General features: G+C 40.8%; 1 protein-coding gene across 1 annotated transcript in view; it reads left to right on the forward strand.

The window, feature by feature from the left end:
- SPTBN1 (spectrin beta, non-erythrocytic 1) overlaps window positions 1-21,299 on the forward strand; it is a 2,377,138-nt gene that overhangs the window by 1,579,435 nt on the left and 776,404 nt on the right. The window contains exon 22 of the mRNA XM_044055150.1: window positions 668-757. Coding sequence (XP_043911085.1) covers window positions 668-757 — 90 coding nt within the window. The remainder of the gene's footprint in view (window positions 1-667; window positions 758-21,299) is intronic.

Consider the following 21,299-nt stretch of genomic DNA (forward strand, 5'->3'; position numbering starts at 1 on the left):
ATGTGATTGTGGTTTTAGTTCAAGTTTACTTCCTGTGAATTGTGTTAAATCTGATAGCTGGTCTTCTGTGAATTTTGAAATTCTTTTAAAAGGGATATGGCAATATTTTTTTAATAAGTTCATAGGTTCATAGATTAGTACTAGGCTAACTGCCCTTATGAGCCATTTTAAGCCTAGTCAATTATCCCATGTCAGAATCAAACCCTGCACTTTGTGTCTGTAAGGTAAGCACCTTAACCATTATGCCAGTCTCCAACCTAAGCATTCTTACTGTACTTCTGTTTCTTTCATACTTTTTAGGACACTGAAAGAACTTTTTGTCTTCTGAGATTCACTTCCGTGCCTTTGAATGTAAAAGTAGGTCTTGTTATGCCCTGATGTTGCACTGGTGCACTTAATGGTTGGTGCCTTTTTTCTTGTCCCTGACCTCACCTAGTTGTCAGCACTCCCTTAATTGTCTGACCTAGTTGTAAGCACTCCCTTAATTGAAGAAAATCACAAAGGCAAAGACATTGTCTTTATTAGGTATGACTCTCCACCAGATATTGCACAACTGTCAAAGCAACACAGAACTGTATCACACGTACGTAATGTTGGTGTACCCTTGTCTTTCTTTTGTGCTTTTTATAGTGCCTGCTTATTTTTTGCTTTTTTTTTTCCCTTTTAGTTATGGGGTGATGAACGAATGCCTATTGCAACATCTACAGACCATGGCCATAACCTTCAGACTGTGCAGCTTTTGATCAAGAAAAATCAGGTGGGTGTAAACATTAAATGAGTTTATTTTGGAGTCATTGCAGAAGCTATTTATGTAACATGTTTTTTTTTTTGCAGTGATTGTTTTCAAAACAAGTTTAATATTTCCATTTAAAGTTTGAATTCATGCCTAGATTTACTGCATATACTAAGGCATCTATGCAGTCCAGAATGTGTCATGTGTTGGACATCTGTGATATCCTTCACAAGGATTCCTGCTGCCGTATATTATCTTACCCTTGGCAGTTATCTGCAGATGGCTCTCTCTTCTTCTGACCAGACTTCGGGTTCTGGGATGACCATGGACAAGAGCTTTTCTCCTTCCCATGCCATGACATTAGCGTAAAGGAGACAGCAGACCATTCCATCTTCATCTTTTGTTTTTTTTCTAAGAAGTGTATGGAGGCTTATTTTATAAGAATTCTTTAGTTCTTTTCCAGAATGCTTCAAAGATGTTTTTTTTTTTTACCTTACCAGTCACACATGACCCTTTGAGCCCCACCCAATTAGCCTTGTAAGGCTCATTTGTTCCTTGGGGTGACAGCCCTTTGCCCCAGTCATTTCCCTAGGGTGAGACTCCAGTTAGCCAAAAGTGTGGTGCCATCATCTTCATTGGGGATTTGGGGGTTATTCTTAGGCCCTGCTTTCCCCATGTTTATTGGTAAGTGTCAAAGGGTCGGCATGTAGTGGAGTTTTGACATATATGTCCATGCCTGTGTCTGCAGCATATTCAGTTGACCCGGTCTCCTTGGACAGTACACCTCATGGAATCCCCCAGTCTCTACCAGGAACTCTGTTGTGGAGCATGTGCCTGGACACATTCCCCACCCCTCCTCCATGAATGGTGAACAAACATGAACCGGTCACCCATCCTCCTTCCACTCCAGCTCTTGTGCTCAATTCAGTAATTCAACTCTAGCCGTCTGGGTCATAGTCAGGGCCTTATTCCCCTTCATTAGTGGAGCGGGATACTTAAGACTTTTTTTCAAATTATTTAGAAAAGTTTCTCCTGTTAGACCCTCGAGAATTTTATTCATCAGAAATTGGTGTTTCCCAAAAAGAAAAGATCACTTACAGGTGCTACTGTGAGAGAAAAATTTCCCCAAGTAATAATTATTTACAGTGTTTCTTTTGCTTGGGTGAGATCACCAAGTTTACCATTGCAAGTACTACAATACCTTCACTAATAAAACCTTATTCTACAGTGCCAAGAATCTTGGTGCCTTTTTAAAGCAAAAAAAAAAAATAATAAACATTTAGCATTGGGGTGTGGCGTGTTTTGTCCCTCCCCCAGCTGTAGAACCTTCTTTGTGTAAAAGAAGAATAAAGTCACCAAGGGAGAGACACAGATACTGCATAATGGATAAAAACAACAGAAAGCTAATCAGTGGATAGGGATGCATGGCCTTAAGAGACTCTGTTAATCTTGCACAGACCTGAAGGCACTGGTGCTGAATTGGTAAAGTTTTGCCGGCCCCTGGCTCCAGTGCCTGGTTTATCTAGTTCCCCCACCTGTGCTAGCCTTTTTAGAGGTAGGCAACAGTCTGCAGCCTCAGAAGTAAATCAGGTATTGATTGTTATGTAATTATCTATCACTGGAACACCAATTCCTAGGTATTTGGATGGTGCCATTTTTACTCAGCCAGCACATACCTCTCAACTGTATAGATTTTCGCAGAATGTACAGATTTTTGCCTCATATTTTTAGTCTGTTTTTCATAAAATTTTGGTTTTCTGGCAAATTGGTAGACAATCATTAAGGACTGAAATTAGAAAATGACAGACATTTGAGTTAGACTTCATACCCTTCCGAAAATTAATGCGAATGCAAAACCTGTTATATCAACTTTCTAAGTTTGTAAGAGCAATATTTAAAAATTGTCCCTATTTTTGGGCCTTTGTCCTACTTTTATTTATGTCTTTGTCCAGATTTCTTGCTCTAAGAGGTTGAGAGGGTGTGACTGCCAGCGTTACATCCCCAGACATTAGTAAGGCCTCTGCTTTGCATTAAATTGCAGACCTTGTTTATCAGGGAATCAGGAATAGCATCTGCTATTTCAGCTATCCCTTCTCAGTTGTGCTTCCTAGTTACTAGCTTCTGATCATTGCATGCTTGTCCCAGATTTTTTTTTTTTTTTTTTTTAACTTTGGTAAGTGAGAAAAGGAATATGTAGTGGTCTTACATCAGGCTGAACCCTGCCCCTATCCTCAGTACTAGCACCTTACTTATGGTTACTCCAACTCGGAGGAAAAAAAAACACTCCTCCCCTAAAAGTGATGTCCCAGCTCCGGACTGGAAGGGTAAGAGGGCCTGGTCTGTTTGGTTCTATAGTCATAGTCTGTTATGCTACACTACAGATGATGAAGACATGACTGCCACTGCCTCTATCAGAGGGGTCATCTCCTTTGGGAGACAGTAAACTTTATGGGAAATATGGCCACTGTAAGTACTAAGGAAATGTTGGATTTCTAACAAAGGTACCTTGATCTTCTGAGGTTGTAGAAGCCCAGGCCTGTAGCCATTTTGCCAGTTGTTCCAAGTCTTTGAAGATGCAGTTTGAAAGTGCGTCATTAGAGATGAGCTCATAATTTATTAGAACTCTGTGTGAAAACTGCAGTAGTGAAAAAAGCCCCTACAGCAATCAAATTGGATAAAAGGCTGGTAATTAATACTGTCTGGATACTAGCAAAAAAGAAATGTGGAGAAGAGAAAATCTGGCTCTTAAGAATCTCACAGCACTTCAACAAAAGGCAGTTCAAAGTTATAGCTTTTATACTGGACACAGTAAAGTCTTTGCCTCCCATGCACAAGGTACAACATTCAGTCCTGATGTCCAGCCAATGCCTATATGGAGTTTGCCTATTCCCACCTCCCAAAAACATGCTGAGTATTTCCACCTCAGGCTCACTCAAGAATATTGCTGTGGGCAGTACCACAGACTCTAGAGATGGTACCTGTGAGCAGAAGAGTTCTTGGCATCAGCTGTAGTGAGCAGTATCTAAATACGAGAATGCTGACCATAGACTGAATGGCTTGTCAGGGCTAGACACTTGGTGCAAAAATTGGCTTGAGGTGATGTGGTTGTGTTGACTAATGTTGCCAAAAAATGAGTATGGGTGTTTGCTGGTGATAAGTGGAGTGAGGAAACAGTCTACACCAATGTATGTCAAAGACCCAGGCTGATATTGAGAGGGTTCTGTGTGTCCCCATTGACCAGTGAGTGCCCCTCAATGCCCAGCAGCTCAGAGCCAATAAGCTTCTGGCTGGCTAATGTCCAGTTGCCCAAAGTAGGTTACTTGGGATAGCTGTGTTGAGAGAAGGCTGACTTAAAACCAATCAACATGTCAAATATGAACTAAGGATGGTTGCACTCCGTATAAGTTCACTGACAAGATGGAGCTTGGAAGTGGATGACTTGATAGTAATAAGGAAGTTAGACATCCCACTGTATTAAGGAGACAAGATGCAAGGGCAGTGAGGCAAAGCTTCTCCACTTGGGATCCAGTGTCTCCTACTCAGGAGAAGGAGAATGGACTAGAAATGGTGTAGGAATTGTGGTGAGGGAGAGGCTTCAAAAGCCATTGAGGGATGTTTTCAGAATTAGTGACAGATTTGTTGCAGTCAGACTCCATTGTGAAGATAGGTCAGTGTTCATAATCTCATCCTTTGCCCTACAGCAGGGTTGTGATAATGAGAGCGTGCATTCAGGCAGCAGCTGAAGGATCTACTAGATAAAACAGGACAACATACGTTGGGAGTCCTGAATGCACATATTGGGACAAACAGAACAGCAAACCTGGTCAGCAGACCACAGGACATCAAAGGCAAATAGAAGGAGTACTTTCAGCAGCTTCTGAATGAGGAAAACCCAGAAGAAGCTGTATTACCCCAGACACAGTCTTGTATATGTGTGTGTGTATGTATATATATATATATATATATATATATCTAAAATGAAACTTCCATATAAACTGACTATATATATATATATATATATATATATATATATATATATATATATATGGGTCTACCTGACATGGTCGACAGGCCATATGATCGACATTTCATTTGGTCGACAGGCAGATTTTCCCCCCTCCCCAATGTTGTGCGACCCTGGAGTTGATATATGTAGTTAGGGGGGTGTGGGGGGCACAGCCCCCCACATTGGGGAGTGTGGGTGGCGAAGCCCCCCACATAACATGCCTGTCGACCAAATGAACTGTTGACCAAATGAGTGTCGATCATATGTCCTGTCGACCATGTCAGGTAGACCCATATATATATATATATATATATATATATATATATATATATATAAAATGTATGGAATTTAAGATTAAAGAGCTCAGTTGGAGTGCTCCCTCCTTCATTTTGGACTTGCTTGATTTCCTGAAAAAAATAAACAAAAATAAAAATACAACCAGAGACAATACTTGTCACAACTGATATGGAAGCCCTATACACTGTTCTTCCCCATAGCTACTGTAGTGATGCTGTGAAAACGTACATGGCCTGAAGGACCAGCACCACCCAAAGAGACGTTAAAGCTATTGAGAATATGCTGGCTATAATAGTTGCCAACTACTACTTTCACTTCAGTCAGAAGTGGTACAAACAAACAAGGGGGATAACTATGGGAGCTGCTATGGCCCCTAGCTTAGCCAGTATATCATTGGCAAGATTGGAAGAGAACACCATCTTTTCCTCTATTCTATCAGTACAGGAATTGTTACTATAATTTTATTGACGATATCTTTATCACACGGAAAGGCTCCTTGGACAAGCTGCATAACTACGACTTCTGTATCGAAAACACCACAGAGTTTTTACACTTCACCACCCACTATAAGTATGAGGGTCTTTATTATATTCTCGAAAGCCGACAGTGTCAAATCTGACATTGTCGACACGAGAATATCAAAACTCAGAATCTCGAGCGTGTAAATGGAAATCTCTGTAAGGGGAGATTTCTGTTCACTGCAATGTATTGCGGTCTCGGAGTTGGTATATTTAAGTAGCGGGGATGTGAGGGGCGCAGGGGGGGGCTTGCCCCCCTGCTTAAAACCTGTTAGGGTACTTTTTTCCCTTTTTTTTTTTTTTTTTGTCTTTTTATAAGGTCGATGTTTGAAGACATCGACCATATGGTGTTGACCTTATGTTCGATGTTTTCAAATGTCGATCTTATAATATACCAGTTATGTTATGGTAGAATTCCTAGACGTCACCATCCATAAGGACAAAAAAGAGGAGAAGCTTAAGAATGACTTGTACAGAAAACCTACTGCACACGTAACAGCACTCACCCCAAAATTACTAATAAAAAAAAAAAAAGGTCACCAAATCACAGGGAATGAGAACAGCCAGAGTTTCTGGAGCGATGAACCAATTTCTCACCAACTTAGATCAACTGCAGTAAGATTTTCTGGAAAGCGGATACAGCAAAAAATTGGTTGTTAACAATACTGGGACCCATTAAACTTCTGAAATAAAATAATGATCCAGCTCTGGTGTACCGCCCCCACTCCCAGAAGGAAATCGTTGTAAGCCACAGAACCAAGTATCAGTGAAGGAAATTAGAAACATTAAAGAAGTATGATCCCAACTTATTCCAAAGTTTCACATATGATAAAAAGAAAAATGGTCGAAAACTGGAGCATTATTAGTAGAAACTAACCTGTCAGTCAAATTCTGGACCCACAACCATCCTTCATTTTATTGAAAAGGAAGAAACATTAGAAGTTTGGTAGAAAATGTGAAGAAAAAAAAAAAAAGATAGTGCACTGACAGAATTGCAAGTTAGGAACCTTTCCCTGTATCCTCCCAGGTAAGGAAGCTATGCATTTATGAGTCAAAAGAACTATTTTATATGTCCAAACTCAAAAAAGAAATATGTCTGCAATGACCGCTATAACTGCAGCAGTAACTTTGTAGAATACTAGGCAAACTGCACAGAATGCAAAGCATTTTCAATTGGAAAAACAATCAACCCTCTCAAAATAAGAGTGACCAAACACATTTCAGACATCAGGCTTAAGGGCCACTGTCTAGACATCCTCAGGTTTACAGGAAGTGCGAGAAGTTTTTTTTTCGTGTAATAAAATAAATCCAGGCCCATTACAAGGCAATCTGAATGCAAAGCTAGAGAAAAAAGAACTTAAATGGCAGATTTGACTTGCAGCTTATTGGAGACAGGACTGAATCGGACATGCTCCATTAAGAGCATACTCTAGTTAAAGATACTAGACCATAGTAACTTTTACTAAAAATAATGTTTACTAAAGGCAACACTTTTTTCTTTGTATGTCATGGTTATGTATAATGAGAAAGGGACAAAAGTGCTTTAAAATGATATTTTGGTAAGCTCAAGTTGAGTCACATGATGTTACTTAACACAACTTTTATGTATTGCTTGGACATTCAACCCTTTTATGTGGTATTTTGTGTGTGTGTGTGTGTGTGTGTGTGTGTGTGTGTGTGTGTGTGTGTGTGTGTGTGTGTGTGGTGTGTATATGTATGTATATATGTATGTAACTGTGTGTGTGTGTATATGTATGCGTGTGTGTGTGTGTGTGTGTGTGTGTGTGTGTGTATATATATATATATATATATATATATATATATATATATATATATATATTATGGATCCCCTTCATTTGATTAACCTTCCAAAATGCCAAACGTCATATGGCTGAGACCATATGACCAAAGGTCGAAATTAAAATAAAAAAAAAATTTTGTTTGTTGTTTTTTGCAGGGGTGCAAGCCCCCCCTGCACCCCTACACACCCTGCTAATTAAATATACCAACTCAAAGATCGCACTACATTGAGGAAAACAGGGAATTTCCGGTTTCGCAATATGCGGTGATCTCCATTCACACTGTTCGACCTATAATATAACAAAAATGCGGGATTATAAGGTTACATTCTTATTTGACACTATACCCATCACACCGATTAACAGCCAGATACACAATGGTTTTGTACTTAGAGTAAACAGCACCAGTCACAATAAAAATGCATACTAGGTATGTACTACTGTCCCAATCACTGCCACTGAATGTAATCTGTTTTGACAACTTGTATTGTTCCCTTTATTTTAATTTACATATCTTTTTACGTGGAAAATTGAAAAGTATATAATTGTTACTTAAGTCTGATGGTCTGACAAGAGTAAAAGCAGTATCTTTTATTTGTACTTAAACTGTGGATTAAACAAGCAATGCCAGCTTGAACCCTGTTTTCTTGTTTTTAATAAGAATGCAAGATGATCTTTGACTCTGATCTTACATTAGTATTTATTTTAGCATGTCAATGCTATCTTTCCTGTACAAATAGTTTTCCCTTTTTCTTGGTCAGTACTACTGTATGGTATAAAAACTTGGGCAGTGAAGGTGGAGCAGTCAAGAAAGCTAGAGGTGATTGAGATGAAGTGCTTAAGATGGGTTGTTGGATGAACAGTGAGACAGACTGAGAAATGAGGACATCAGAACAGAAGCCCAAGTAGCTCCATTGCAGAGAAGGTCAAAGAGAACATATTACTGTGGTTTGGGCACATGGGTAAAAAAAAAAAGGTAATCTGGTGCAAAAGATTTGGGACTGACAGGAAGACGGCAAGAAGAAACAAGAGCATCCAGCGAGGCAATGGATACATTGTGTGATAAAAGATTTGCAACAGTCAGGTATGACTGTCAAAGTTAGAATGGCATTGAATCAATAGAGATGGTGACAGTTAACACAACAGCCTGACCCATGTAGAAAATGGAAGATGGAATGGGGATAAAGGGGGGGGGGGGGTTGATGATGATTTTTCAGCTTTGGCACCAGAGGTGGTTTCCAAGTAATTTAGATAAAAAATCAAATGCACTCAGAGGTGCTTAAAATAAGTGAAACACTGAAGGAATATATGCAGGTCATATAACAAAAGATTGGAAAAAATAGATGAAGCTTTAAGTGGCTAGTCATATGAGCTGATAAAACTGCAAAAATCAGAGACTGAAATGAAATGAAATGAATGTCAGACTGGTCATGAGGCTTTTCCGCAAGTGCTGTTTCAAAATAGAGTTAAAAGACAAAGCACATATAGAAAACCTGAAATTTTCTGAAAAAAATGAGAAACCCAAAGGATGAGGCAGTATTGATTTTGTGAAAGAACAAAACATAGCTATGAGAAAGCAGTAAAAGTAGTACATTCAAAATGCAACCATTCCAGCAGAAAGAGTTGCTCTTAACAAAATAGGGCAGGAAGGAAAAGTTTTAAACATTGGAGACAACAGAGTTTTTGTAGAAATTTTTTTATTCACTGTATACCAACCAGCAGAAAAGGAAGTTCATCCCAGAAATAATGTTGAGACGCAAGGGTAGATTTTAGTTGTTGTATCCATCTCTCTTCCGAATATTTCTCAGGGTTGATCAATGATATTTTAGATACAAAACAGGCTGAGGAAGAAATGAAAAAAGTTTAGCCAACAGAAAGGGTGACATGAAGCAGAAGGAGACTCTCCTTTTCAGTCTTCTGGCAATAACTAAGCTCGGAAACGGACTTTGCCGGTGAAACCTTTTGCATTGCTCCAAATGAAAATGTTTGAGTGACAGAAAAAAGCATAGGAAGAGTTTGGGTTTGAAGCAGGGAGACTGGTGTTGGGAGATGGAGAAGGGTCTATATTAGATAAATGAATGCTTAAATGTTTGAATCTCTAAAGGTCGACCTTTACAGATCGAACATTTAAGTGTTCGAATATCTTTAAAAATTAAAAAAAAAAAATTAAAAAAATAAAAGTAAAACAAAAAAACTAAAGGGTGTAAGCAGGAGGGCAAGACCCCCTGCTACATAAATATACCAACTCCAAGATCGTGCTACAGTGTAGGGAATGGGAAATTTCCCATTTCCACTCTGCTGTGCACTGAAGTGCGATCTTGGAGTTGGTATATTTAAGTAGGGGGGTGTGGGGGTGCAGGGGGGCTTGCCCCCTGCTAAAACCCTTTCAGTTTACCTTTTTTTTTTTGTTTATTTTATTACATTTTCGAACACTTAAATTTTCGATCTCTAAAGGTTGACCTTTACAGATTTGAACATTTAAGCGTTCGTCAATGTAATGTAGACCCGATGGAGAATGACTAGCAAGAAGACCAGCAACATTGTGCTATTAGAGACTACATGGGAGACTGTTAAGCATCAGTTCCATTGGATATTAGACATGTCAAATGTGGCTGTGTAAGAAGTGGCTGAGAAAGACTATTATTGTGTTGACTGTGTTAAACTGGTATGTGAACTGTAAAGCATATACCCCACTTTGCCATTAATATTTAGGACACTGAAGGGACTGACTTTATTTGTATAAAGTTTTTAGGATGTAAATTACATGTAATATAAATCAGTTTTTATGTTCCTGTTTTTTTTTTATAATTTCAATTTGTGAGGTGAGAGGAGTCTTATCAGTGACTGCTGTATATGTTTGAAGATTTTTTTCTAAGTTGTAATATATCTAGGTTTTTCATGTAGCTTGGTGAGCGAGGAAGGAGAAAAGCAAGTTAAAGTCAATATAATTTCTGATCTTGGTCTGCTGAGTGGGGAATATAAACTTGTAATGAATAAGTAATGTCTTCTGTTTTTTTTCAGGGTTATACATACTTTCATAGGTAGGTACTAGGCTATCTGCCTGAGGGCATTTATAAGCCTAGCCAGAGTGTGTCAGCTTTCGCAGCTCCATTGATTAATTAACTGAGCCTCTGTCAAGAAGAGCCAATGAAGTAATCCCAGGGGTGTATTTTCTGTTACCCATCCACTTGTCAAGGTTTCTCTTGAAGAGTGTTAGTAAGGGGCTCTGCCTAATGTAGTTAGGAATTTTGTTCCAAAGCATGGGGAGTCTCTGTGACAGGAATCTATCCCTCCAGCATGTTCTATTTATTGTTGTGGTGAGGTTTAGCTCAGTAGAGCGCGTGGCTCGCAGTGACTTGGATTTCTTTAGGTGGAGCATGCCCATCAATTCTGAGTTGGACATGGCTTTGTAAGTCAGGCAGAGATCACCTCTGAGTAAGCGATATGCCACTGAGTACAGCTGGAGTTTTTCCAGTCTGGCTGCATAGAATATGTGTTTGAGGCCAGTAATCCTCTTGGTGAGGTACTTTTGTGGTCTTTCCAGCTGTTGGAAGTGTCTTGTGAGGTACATCCCAAATGGGGCATTGCACTCTATGATGGGTCTGATGAGTTACGAGTAGAGTGGCACTATAACCTCTTTATTTCTAGGTGCGAACTCTTTAGTAATTAGATGGGCTACATAGAAGGATTTCCTAACTACCTTGGCAATATGATTGTCAAAGGAGAGACTACTATCCACCTGGGTCCGCAGATCTCTTATTACCTCTTCTGTGTTAAGGGGGCTGCCACCTATGTGGTAATTCATGGGCGTTTTGTTTTTCCCAAACAGGATGACTATGCATTTTCTGGCATTTAGCTTGAGACCATGACTTTGACACCAGGTGTCTGTCTTAGTAAGGCCCTTTTGGAGAATGTCCATGTCAGCCGGAGAGTCAATTATGGCTCCCAGTTTGCCGTCATCGGTGAACTTGGTTAGCCATAATCCTCCTGTGTTTACCTGTACTTCTGAGAAGTATATGCCGAACAGTAGGGGTCCCAGGACCGAGCCTTGTGGGACACCACTTGTGACTGGTTTAGAGTTGGACCTGAAGCCTGCTATTCTTACCACGTGAGTTCTGTCTGTAAGCCAGTTGCCAACCCATCTCATGACGTAGAGATTTATGTTCAGGCTGGTGACTTTTTCTATAATTCCAGAGTGGGGAATGGTGTCAAAAGCCTTGGCAAGGTCAAGGTAGGCTGTGTGAACCACCTTCCCCTCATCTATGGCCTTGGTGACTGTCTCGAAGAAGTCAACCAGGTTTAGTAGGCATGATCTGCCCTTAACAAAGCCGAACTGGGTCAGGTGAAGTGTTTGGAGGTTCCCAGTGTCTTTGTTAATGAGTTCCATGATGATGCACTCCATAGCCTTGTAGACCAGACTAGTCGGGCTTATGGGGGGGCGATAGTTACCAGGGTCAGTTGTGGCCCCTCCTTTGTGGAGCGGAATAACCTTTGCTGTGTGCCATTCTATGGGCACATAGCCTGTGGAGAGGCTGAGGTTGAACAGTGTGTTTAGGTGGGGGGTGACTTCATTCTGTAGTTCGTGCAAGACACAGCCTGGGACACTATCTGGCCCCATTGATGCTGTGCTTTTGGCTTTTGAAAGGGCTCTTTTCACCCGTGCGTCTGTGAATTTCGGGACACTGCACTTTTCCGGTATTGTTGTGGGCCCTTTTGGAGTTGAGGGGGGGGGGGTGAAATTTGCACTGCATCTGTCTGCCAGGATGTTGGCAATATCAGTAGGTTCAGTATATTTTGTGCTATTTTGCACTAGCTCATAGCATATCTGTGAGTTGCCACTTAGATTCTTGACATAGCTAAAGAAGGCTTTGTGGTTATCTTTCGAATCCTTGGCTATTTTTCTTTCAAAGTTAGCCTTTGATGATTTTATGAGGGACCTTAGTTTCTTACTGATACTGATCAGGGATGTCTTTCCTTCTTGGGATTTGCTTTTTTCTGAACTAGTTTTCTCCTTCTATTGTATAGCCTGTTTATGGCAGTGGTCCACCAGACTGGTTTCCTTCTCTTAGGGGAGTGAGTCTTCGTTTTGCTAGGGATGGCATGATCTATGCATCCTTGTAGGTGCTCATAGAGTGCATTTGTAAAGGTTCCTGCATCTTGGACACTGTTATCCTTTAGCGTGGGGGCTGTGAAACTTACCACCTCTGTATTAAGTAAGGTGAAGTTTGCTATAGAAAAGTTTTTCACTGTGGTTTCCTTGGCTGGGGCTGGTGGTGTGGTGTGGACATCCAGAGTGATTAGTTTATGGTCTGATCTAAACAGTGATGGGTTGACCTCTGGTGCAGAACACCTGTCGCCCATGTTGGTGATGACCAGGTCCAATATGTTTTCACCTCTGGTAGGGGAGTTTACCAGCTGATCCAGGGCATTTGAGTTGATAAATTCCAGGAAGCGATGGACCTGGGAGTTTGTACTTGAGTAATTTTCCCAGTTAATGATAGGGTAATTGAAATCGCCCAATATCAGGGTGTTCGGTAGGACCTTCATGTTTTCCAGTGTCTCCAGAAAGGCAGAGTGGTGGTCCTGGGACATGGAGGGTGATCTGTTGCAGGCCACAATTTGCATTGCAGATTTGCCCGATGTTAGTTGCACATGGATGATGTGCCACTAACCTGCAGTTGTAGGTATCCTTGATGAATATGGATAGATCCCCTCCTTTTGTGTTTCGGTCCATGTTCTGTGGCCGAAATGTGTGGTGTGAGTTGTAGCCCAGTAGTGCTGGGGTGCTCTGTGGAGCCTTAAACCAGGTTTCAGTTACTGCACAGATGACGTTCTCCATATTGAGGAGTGCTTCAAGTGCGTGCATTTTGGTATTTAAACTCCTGGCGTTTGTAGCATAACCCTCATTTTTTATTTGTGTTGTTTGTGGAGGTGGGTTTGACTTTTGAGCCTTGCCTAAAAAAGGCACTATGGGGGCAGCAAGAGCCTTGGCCAGTATTCGAAAGCCTAGGGGGTGATGGGTGCAAGCCGTCTCTTGCGAAGCAATGAGGCTTGTCTTGCATGTCGTCCCAGGCTGACAGACACTGGATCCCCTTTGAATGACACCAGAAGCTTAGCCAGTTGTTGAAACTGATCATTTTTTCTTTATACTGCGATTTCATTCTTGGTGAGGGCAGGATGCTACTCACTGTCAGGGTCATACCCGCCTGGGCTACATGATCAGAGAGCTCTTCCATGTCTCTCTTCGTGTAGTCCAGGGAGGTACATCTCAGGTCATTCGCACCAACATGAACAGTGACAGAGTCATATTTGTACTTGTTCTGGAGTGACCTGAGTGCTTGTGTTATGTGGTGGATTCTGGCTCCCAACAGGCAGCTAACAGTAACCTTCTCATTGTCCAGCCTAGTGAGTGGGACGTCGGTGTGCCTGACTATAGAGTCGCCTTTTACTAGTGTGTTAGGTATGTTATTTCGCCTTAAGGGCTGTGATTGTGCAGCACACTGATTTTGTGTTTTATGTGTTGTCTGGTTTGTGATGGGAGGTGCAGGTTTTTTGGGTTTCTGCTTTGGAGGTCTCTGATGCTTTTACAGGTTTTTATTTAGAGCCTCCGAGTATGATTTTGTGTATTTATGTGTATTTTTTGCCAGTGCTGGTTTAGTATGTCTATGTGAGGCTGGAGGTGTGGTGCTAGTGTTAACCTTCTCCTCATGACTGCCTGTTCCAGTCTTGGGTGGAGAGAGCTTAGCCTTCAATTTAGCTATATAATTGCATCTCTCGAATATGTTAATGTTTTGTGGTAGGAGGAGATGGTTGTCTTTGTACATGAGGCAGTTGTAACATTGCCTCAGGATAGCCAGGTTCACCAGCTGTTCTGGAGAGTATACCTGAAATTGCCCTTTGGTCATGCCTGAATAGTAGGGTGAGCTGCTTAGTCATTCATTTGGTGTGGTGTGAATAGTGAGCCTTGCCCTGCTGGGCAGTCAAGTGTCGGGGTATATTAGTGCTTGCTTTTAGGTCTGAGCAAGTGCTGCACTGTAGGATGCTTTTTAAGTGCTTAGGTTGAGAGTTGGACTACTTTCAAGGGAAAAACTGAAGAGACTTGGTGGAGCCAGGAATAATTTTAAATGAGTAAGATATGTAGGTGTTGCCTCCCAGCAGCCTTAATACTTTAATGCATTTACTATAACAGTGCACAGTTTGTCAAGGTAGCCAGTTCACTTTTTCCTTAGGACTGAAAGTAAAGTTTACTGAAGGCACGCAAGCTATTTTTCATGTCTGGGAGGGAAATGGAGATGAGAAGAAGAAAAAAGACAGCAATCTGTGTAAGCAGGAACCCAGACTCTGACATGTGCTTTAGCAGAGATAACCATAATTTTGGAAACAGTAGTGTTTGTGGGTGAATTTGCCAGTTTGGTCAGCTACTCCTATCTGGAGGGGTAAACATTATTTTTGTAAGTGTACGTAGTTTTTTGTGTTTGTTGTAAGTTAAAAGGGAATGGGCAGTCCTGAAAATCTATTTAATTTTTTTCATTTGAGTGTTTTCACTGAAGTAGAATGTTCTGAAAAATGTGAGACAGGATTCAAATGGAGATGACAAGAAACATCTATATACGAGTTAAGCCTGCCAAGCATTGATGAGTGCATGTAAACTAAAAGCTGGATTAGATTCAAAACAGTTGACATACATAAGACGTAGGAGTAGCAGTTTTCTATCATAATGGCTACTCTGTCCATATTGTCATGGAATGTTAAATGGCCTTCCAGTTATAGACAAAAAGAGAGAATTGATTTATATCAAGAAATGTAAGGTGCAAATAGCAGTGTTGCAGGATGGACATTTGGATAGAAATGAGCATGTGAATTTGACAAAGAAAGAATTTCACAGTGGACATTCAGCAGAGTATTGGGGACAAAGAAAAAGGACAGTAATACTGATTGCTAGAAATGCTTGTATCATAGAAAAGGGAATAAAATACAGTCATGACGTATCTGTGACTGTAAGGGGTTACTGATGGAGGATGGATTACTTTGGCATGTGAAACTGCTATAATGAAGCTTTAGAGAATTTTGGGAGAAATAATCCACTTTCAGTAAGGTATTTTTTTTATGGTTGGGGACTGGAACTTGGTTTGCAGTGTTGAAGATGTATCAGGGGGCTCTAGAAGGGAAATGTAATAAGAGATACATTTCTAAAGAAATGTTTGAGATTATTTGGTATGGAAGATATGAATTCAATAGTAGGACAATTTGCATATTATTCTTCAAATTCAGGAGCTTGTTAGGCTGGATAGAAATTAGGTTTCACAAGACCATATGTATTTAATTGAAAGTTTTGAGATGCATGTAATAACTATTTCAGATCATGCACCTGTAAAGACTTGCATAAAGAATGTGAGGTAGTGAAGTAAATCTGCAACAGTGGCAATTTCCTGCTTACTTTCAAAAGGAGTAGAATTTAAGCATTAGGTAGTGGAAATGATTCAAGAGTTGTTACGGAAGACAGAAATTTCTTCAGAAGGGATAGCTAGTGTCTGGGATAAAATGAAATAAAGTTTAAAAATTGGTTAGAATTAAAAGAGAAATTAATATGGGAAAGAAGTTATAGAATTATTTAGAGGAGTTGACAACAGTCAAAGCACTGCAGAAGAAAGGGAATTTCACAGACGAGGAAAAGGAGAAACTGCAGAGTACTAAAGGGAAAATACAAGAGTATTTGGATAATGTGACTTTAGAAAGGTTGCAGCTATCCAGCTGTTTTTGATAACCCCAGAACACAAATGTTTAGCACAATACAAAAGTAGAAAGGGTTTTTGGCAAACTTAGGGAGCCTATGACATAACGAGAGGTTCTATAGATAGATGTGTTACTGATACTTTGGAATTTTTTAAAATTTGTATAAATCAGAAAAATGTGGAAAGCAAGAAAAAAACGCAAAAGGAAATATTCATAAAAGACTTGATTATGCCAAGGTTAGTGGAAGATGAGACTCTACAATTAATAGCCAAGACACAAAGAGCTTAGATAAAAATGGTGATGTATAATCAGTCAGCATGGACGTCTTCAGGAACAAATAGTGTTGCTGTCGAAGTCTAGAAGTTGTGATATAAGGAAGTGAAACATCTGAAAGGTTTTGTTCAGTGACATTTTAAAAGGTTGGGAAGTGACAGCTTCTTCAAAGAATGCTGTGGTAACTGTAATACCCAGAGAGGGCAAATACCCTTCTGTCCCTGCTTCATATAGTCCAGTTTCAATTCCTGTAATCCAGCAGTTTTGGAAACCCTTTGTAGTCTGTCTGTCACCAGCTCAGCACCTCAATTTGGGAAATACTTTTGAGATCACTGGAAACAGCAATTTAAACTTAAGTTGTCAGCATTATTTTATGGCATCTAAAAACTGTTGCTGCTGCAGAAAAATTGTAATCTGCAAGAGCAGGCAGTCCACCAATGATTATCATTTTGCCAGGTCACAAAAGTTACAGTTGAACTGCTATTTCTCATACCAGGTATTAAACTGCACCAGTATCGCTCTTCATCAAACATATGCTCTATCAGCCTCCAGTATTAGCATTCTGTGTATGCCTTCTCAGTTTCTAGCAGTCATTCTGAGAACCCATTTCACTGTGCCATTGTCATTTTCACAAACTCCAAGCAGCCATATCCTTCCCCACCTTTGAAGATCCCAGGTAGGTACAAATTTCTCCTTCTGTCCTTGTCTGCCAATTTCTCCAGTTTGTTTCAATATAAACTTTTGATTTCTTAAATCCATTTATTTGTGTTGTACATCCATTGACCGTTTGCTGAAAAGGCATTATGAGGTCATATTGCTTCTTCAGGAATTCATTGGATTTCTCTTCTACCAACTGAATCACTTTAATTATTCAAAGCTCAGGAACTGTTTTCAGCTGTTGCCTGGTTCCAAGGCACTTTTCATGTCTGACCGTTCACTAATTATTTTCTTCACAAGGCTGAGGTTCATTGTTAACAAGGTGTCCTTTACTTTGTGTGTTCATTATGAAATGACTTTGTATCGTTTGCCAATTCTGAAGCCATTGTTCCAGAAATGACAGGCTCCTGCATCTGTAATATCAGTTTTACATCGAGCACATTTGTTTAGTAAGGCCAACAGAGTGGCCATCCTCATTGAGCACATAAAGGTCATAGCTTACTGCAGTTTTGACTGTGCTGACTCTGTGGTTAGGCTGGTAGGTTTTGATGTGTGCCTGCATACAGTGACTTGGCTGAGGGCTATCTTGTTTTAAGAATGATGCCCCTTTCCAAAGTAAAATCCTTCGCCAACAACCTCTTAAAACTAGGCTGAGGATCTCCAAAAATGGAGAATCCTCCATTGTGCCTTCATCTTTCCAGTCAAGCCAGAGCCCAAGGAAGAAGACAAATCTTTACAGACTGAGGACAGCCGCCAAGTGCCAGGCAGGGTTGTCTCCACCAGCTCAACAATCATAATCCTGAATGCTATTCAGAAATGTAATTTGGTAAGTGTGAAATTCTCTGATTTTCTGTCGGCATGGAGAGCCATCATAAAGAACCACTGAGTTCTGTATGCAGTCATGTGTGGCCATGTTTTGGAGGTCTTAGATCTCACAGAAAGATGTTCACTCAGAGACCAAGCTTTCACTTCAGAGTTTTTGAGAAGGTCCCAGGCAATAATTCTTATGAGAACCATAAGCTGTTGGCCAGAGGTTTAACTACTACTTTTTCATACCTCTGAAGTGAATGGTAGAGTTTTGTTCCCTCCTAGACCACACTGATTTTGGTGAAAAACATCTGGCTTGTCAAATTCGCGAAGGTTACTTTCTTTAATTTCTGCAAGTCTTTTGAGTTTCTAATACCATAAGGTCTTGTCTGTCCTCTTTAAGATACCTTGACTATCTGTTGCCTGTGTTTGCTTCTCCTCCCTCCATGCTCTTTCTGTTCAGCAGATTCTTTCATATCTCCTTAACATAATTTTGCCCATTCATACACAATACCCACATTATGCCCCCCCCCCAGTTTCTTCTGGCTTCTGGTGAAAAGAGTTTCAGCTGTTGCAGTTTCTGGCCATACTTGTCTTCTTGAGGCTTTCCCTTGAACTCATTCCATCACCTGACAATCTCTCTCATTGTATGGCCTCTAGGAGTGTACACTGTGTACTCACAATGTGACCTAACCAGGGCTCATAAAAGTAGGAGCATTAAATCTTTGATCCAGTTTTTTCTATATTTGTCCAATTCAACTATGGGCTGTCAGGTCTGATGGGATCCATCCTCTCCACTTACTGGAAGATTTCTGCTTCAGGGCTCTGACTCTTCTCCCTACCCGTAATCCCTAGAGCTCCACCTAATCACCTCCGATCTTATTTGTCACGGAAGAGTTCAGATGTGTCCTTTGAGGGCTCTGCATTTCTTTCCACTTGTGGAAGTATCCTTTTATTATTCCTCCCCTATAGACTTTTATAGTTCATAGTTTTACAGTTTTATAGTGTGCAGTTTACTGATGTCCTTCCATTTCACTTCTGCAGTATTCATTACATTAGTGATCCCCTGCCAGGGGTGGCCTGATGTCTGGCCAGTATACCAAAGGCTTGGGTTGCTTTAAGGTACGCTGTACATCACATGTACGCTTCTCGCATAGCATAAGACATAAAGGTGATTTCTGGACCAACCATTTTTAGAACTTTTTTACCACCAATCTGAACGTAATCTCTTGATCCTCAGTCTGGATGCCCATTCTATTGCTGGTTCAAAAAGCTGTTGCAGATGAGTGCCCCATTGGGGTTCTTTTTTCCTCATCTTTCTTATATTTTTGCTTGTGGGATTTCATGCCATCTAAGAAGATTATTAAATGCCTGTGTGGGAGACAGATTTCCCATAAAGACTGCCACAAACAGTGTCTGTTTTGCCTCGGCGTCTTGCATGACCATATTTCCTGTTCTGTCAGGCCTTTGTACCTAAAACCCTTCATAGTAGACTCTCTTCTTTTGTGCTTTATCTTGAAAACCAGAGTTTTAAGTTTCTTGCGAAAGACATGATGGAGGTAACTTCCCACTCCGAGGGACAGCCATCACTGAAGAAGAATTCCAAGAAGCCTAGGCCTAATCTTCTGCTGTTCAGCCACTGCCAGATGTCTTCCCTGAGGCGAGTGAATGCCTGGAGGTTCATCTGGCTTTATCGTTTGATTCCTCTGTTGTGGCTGGGTTGGAGGCTGGCAGGAATCTGACTTTAAGCACGTCTGAGGAGGCATTGGAGACATTCACTTCAGACTTTCTTGGGGAACCACGGTTGATTATCTCCGAGGAGCCTAGAGGTGTTCCTCAAATATTAGTCAAAAAAAGAAGTCCCTACTACCATCATTGAATGCTGTCCTGGTTCATAGTCTTCCAAATTGTATAAGCGGACATCCCTTTGAAGAAAAAGCAAAAGACTAAATATATTACTCCTGATCCTAAGGATCCACAGAGTGAATGAAATACTGGACTCGTGGCTTGTTGAGTGCTTTGATGGCATTGAAACCTTCTCAGGGAGTTTCTCTCCAGCCCCATCCCCAGTCCTCTACTCCCGTTAAAAAACACAGGGAACAGGATTCCTCTGAGGCGGAGCCAGATTCAGATGAGGAAATCCCTTGCTTATTCTACTCAGATTCCTTCCCCTTTGGATTATGGATCAGAGAAAGAGTACTCTACCAGTCCTAATACTCCATTTGAAGAGATTTCTTTTGGCGACATGATCTCCAGGATGCTGGCATTCTTTAAATGGATTGTGCTCAGGGGTCTGAGGTACAAAAAAAAAGGTATTATGAGATACTGCATACGAATTCTCCTAGGCCTTCAGCTATTCCTCCTGTTTTGGCTGCTTTGTTGGATGCCTTTTTCAGTGCCGCTAAGGCTCCAGACTGTTAGCCCCCTGCTGCCAAGGAACCTGATAGATTCTCTATGGTGCCTGAGGACTGTAAATTTTTGTACAGATGTCCTTTTACTGACTCCTCGGTGGTGTCCGTAGCTTCTGACAAGCCCTCTCAATTGCTTCCTTCTTCCAAGTTACTGACCTCTGATAAAGATATAGGGGCCATGGAAAGGCTAGGTAAGGAGATTTATACCTCTGCTACCTTGGCTTTTAGGGCTGTTAACTATCAGACCCACATGTTCAGGTATTTATTGTCTCTCCTGTCCCAGGTTTGTCAGGTTATTCCTGATCTTCCAACACTCTGAGGGTAAAACTGCTGCTCTTTTGCTTTTAGGGATTTCCTCACAGGTGGCTTGTCATTCCATCGTGTCATTATGATGCAGCAGTTGCTTCTTCTAGGGCTGCTGCTTTTGGGTCAGTGATGAGGAGATATTCTTGGCTTCAGCTTCAGCCTTTGCCTGATGATGTTAAGGCTACGTTGATGGGGTCCCTATTAATTTGACGAAACTTTAGCTTGTCGAACTACAAAAGATGGACAGCTAAAGATCGAAAGAGCTAATCCACAGCCAGCTAAGCGAATTTTTTTCTTGGGGAAAGAATTTGCTTGGCCGTTAACTGGAATTTGCCCTTTTCCTGATGTGGAGTGATCTGGGAGTTAGTATATTTAGTTAGGGGGGTGTGGGGGGTGAAGCCCCTTACTTAATCCAGGTTGAAAGGTTTTTGTTTTGTGTAACAGCTAAGCGAATTCTTTCCATGGGAAAAAAATGTGCTTAACTGCTCGTTCGTGGTTTGGACATTGATTACTAGAGACCCAGTTGATGGCTGTCCCTCTTGATAATAAACACTTGTTTGTTGAAGCTGCTGTTGTATTAAGTCCCTTCAGGATAAGGACAAGGCTTTACAGGAACTTTAACATGTGTTTCTTTCTCCTGTGCTTATATTTCAGAGAAACTACCCACAATAAGCCGGCCTTTATTTGCAGGCAATCCCACCCTCCTCCTAAGGGTACAGAGGGGCAATTGGGGTCCTTCTGCTAAGGCTGCAAAGACTT

Source organism: Protopterus annectens, chromosome 1.part2 (assembly GCF_019279795.1).
Source record: "Protopterus annectens isolate FY-2018-M chromosome 1.part2, PAN1.0, whole genome shotgun sequence".
In the NCBI taxonomy this organism is placed as follows: domain Eukaryota; kingdom Metazoa; phylum Chordata; order Ceratodontiformes; family Protopteridae; genus Protopterus; species Protopterus annectens.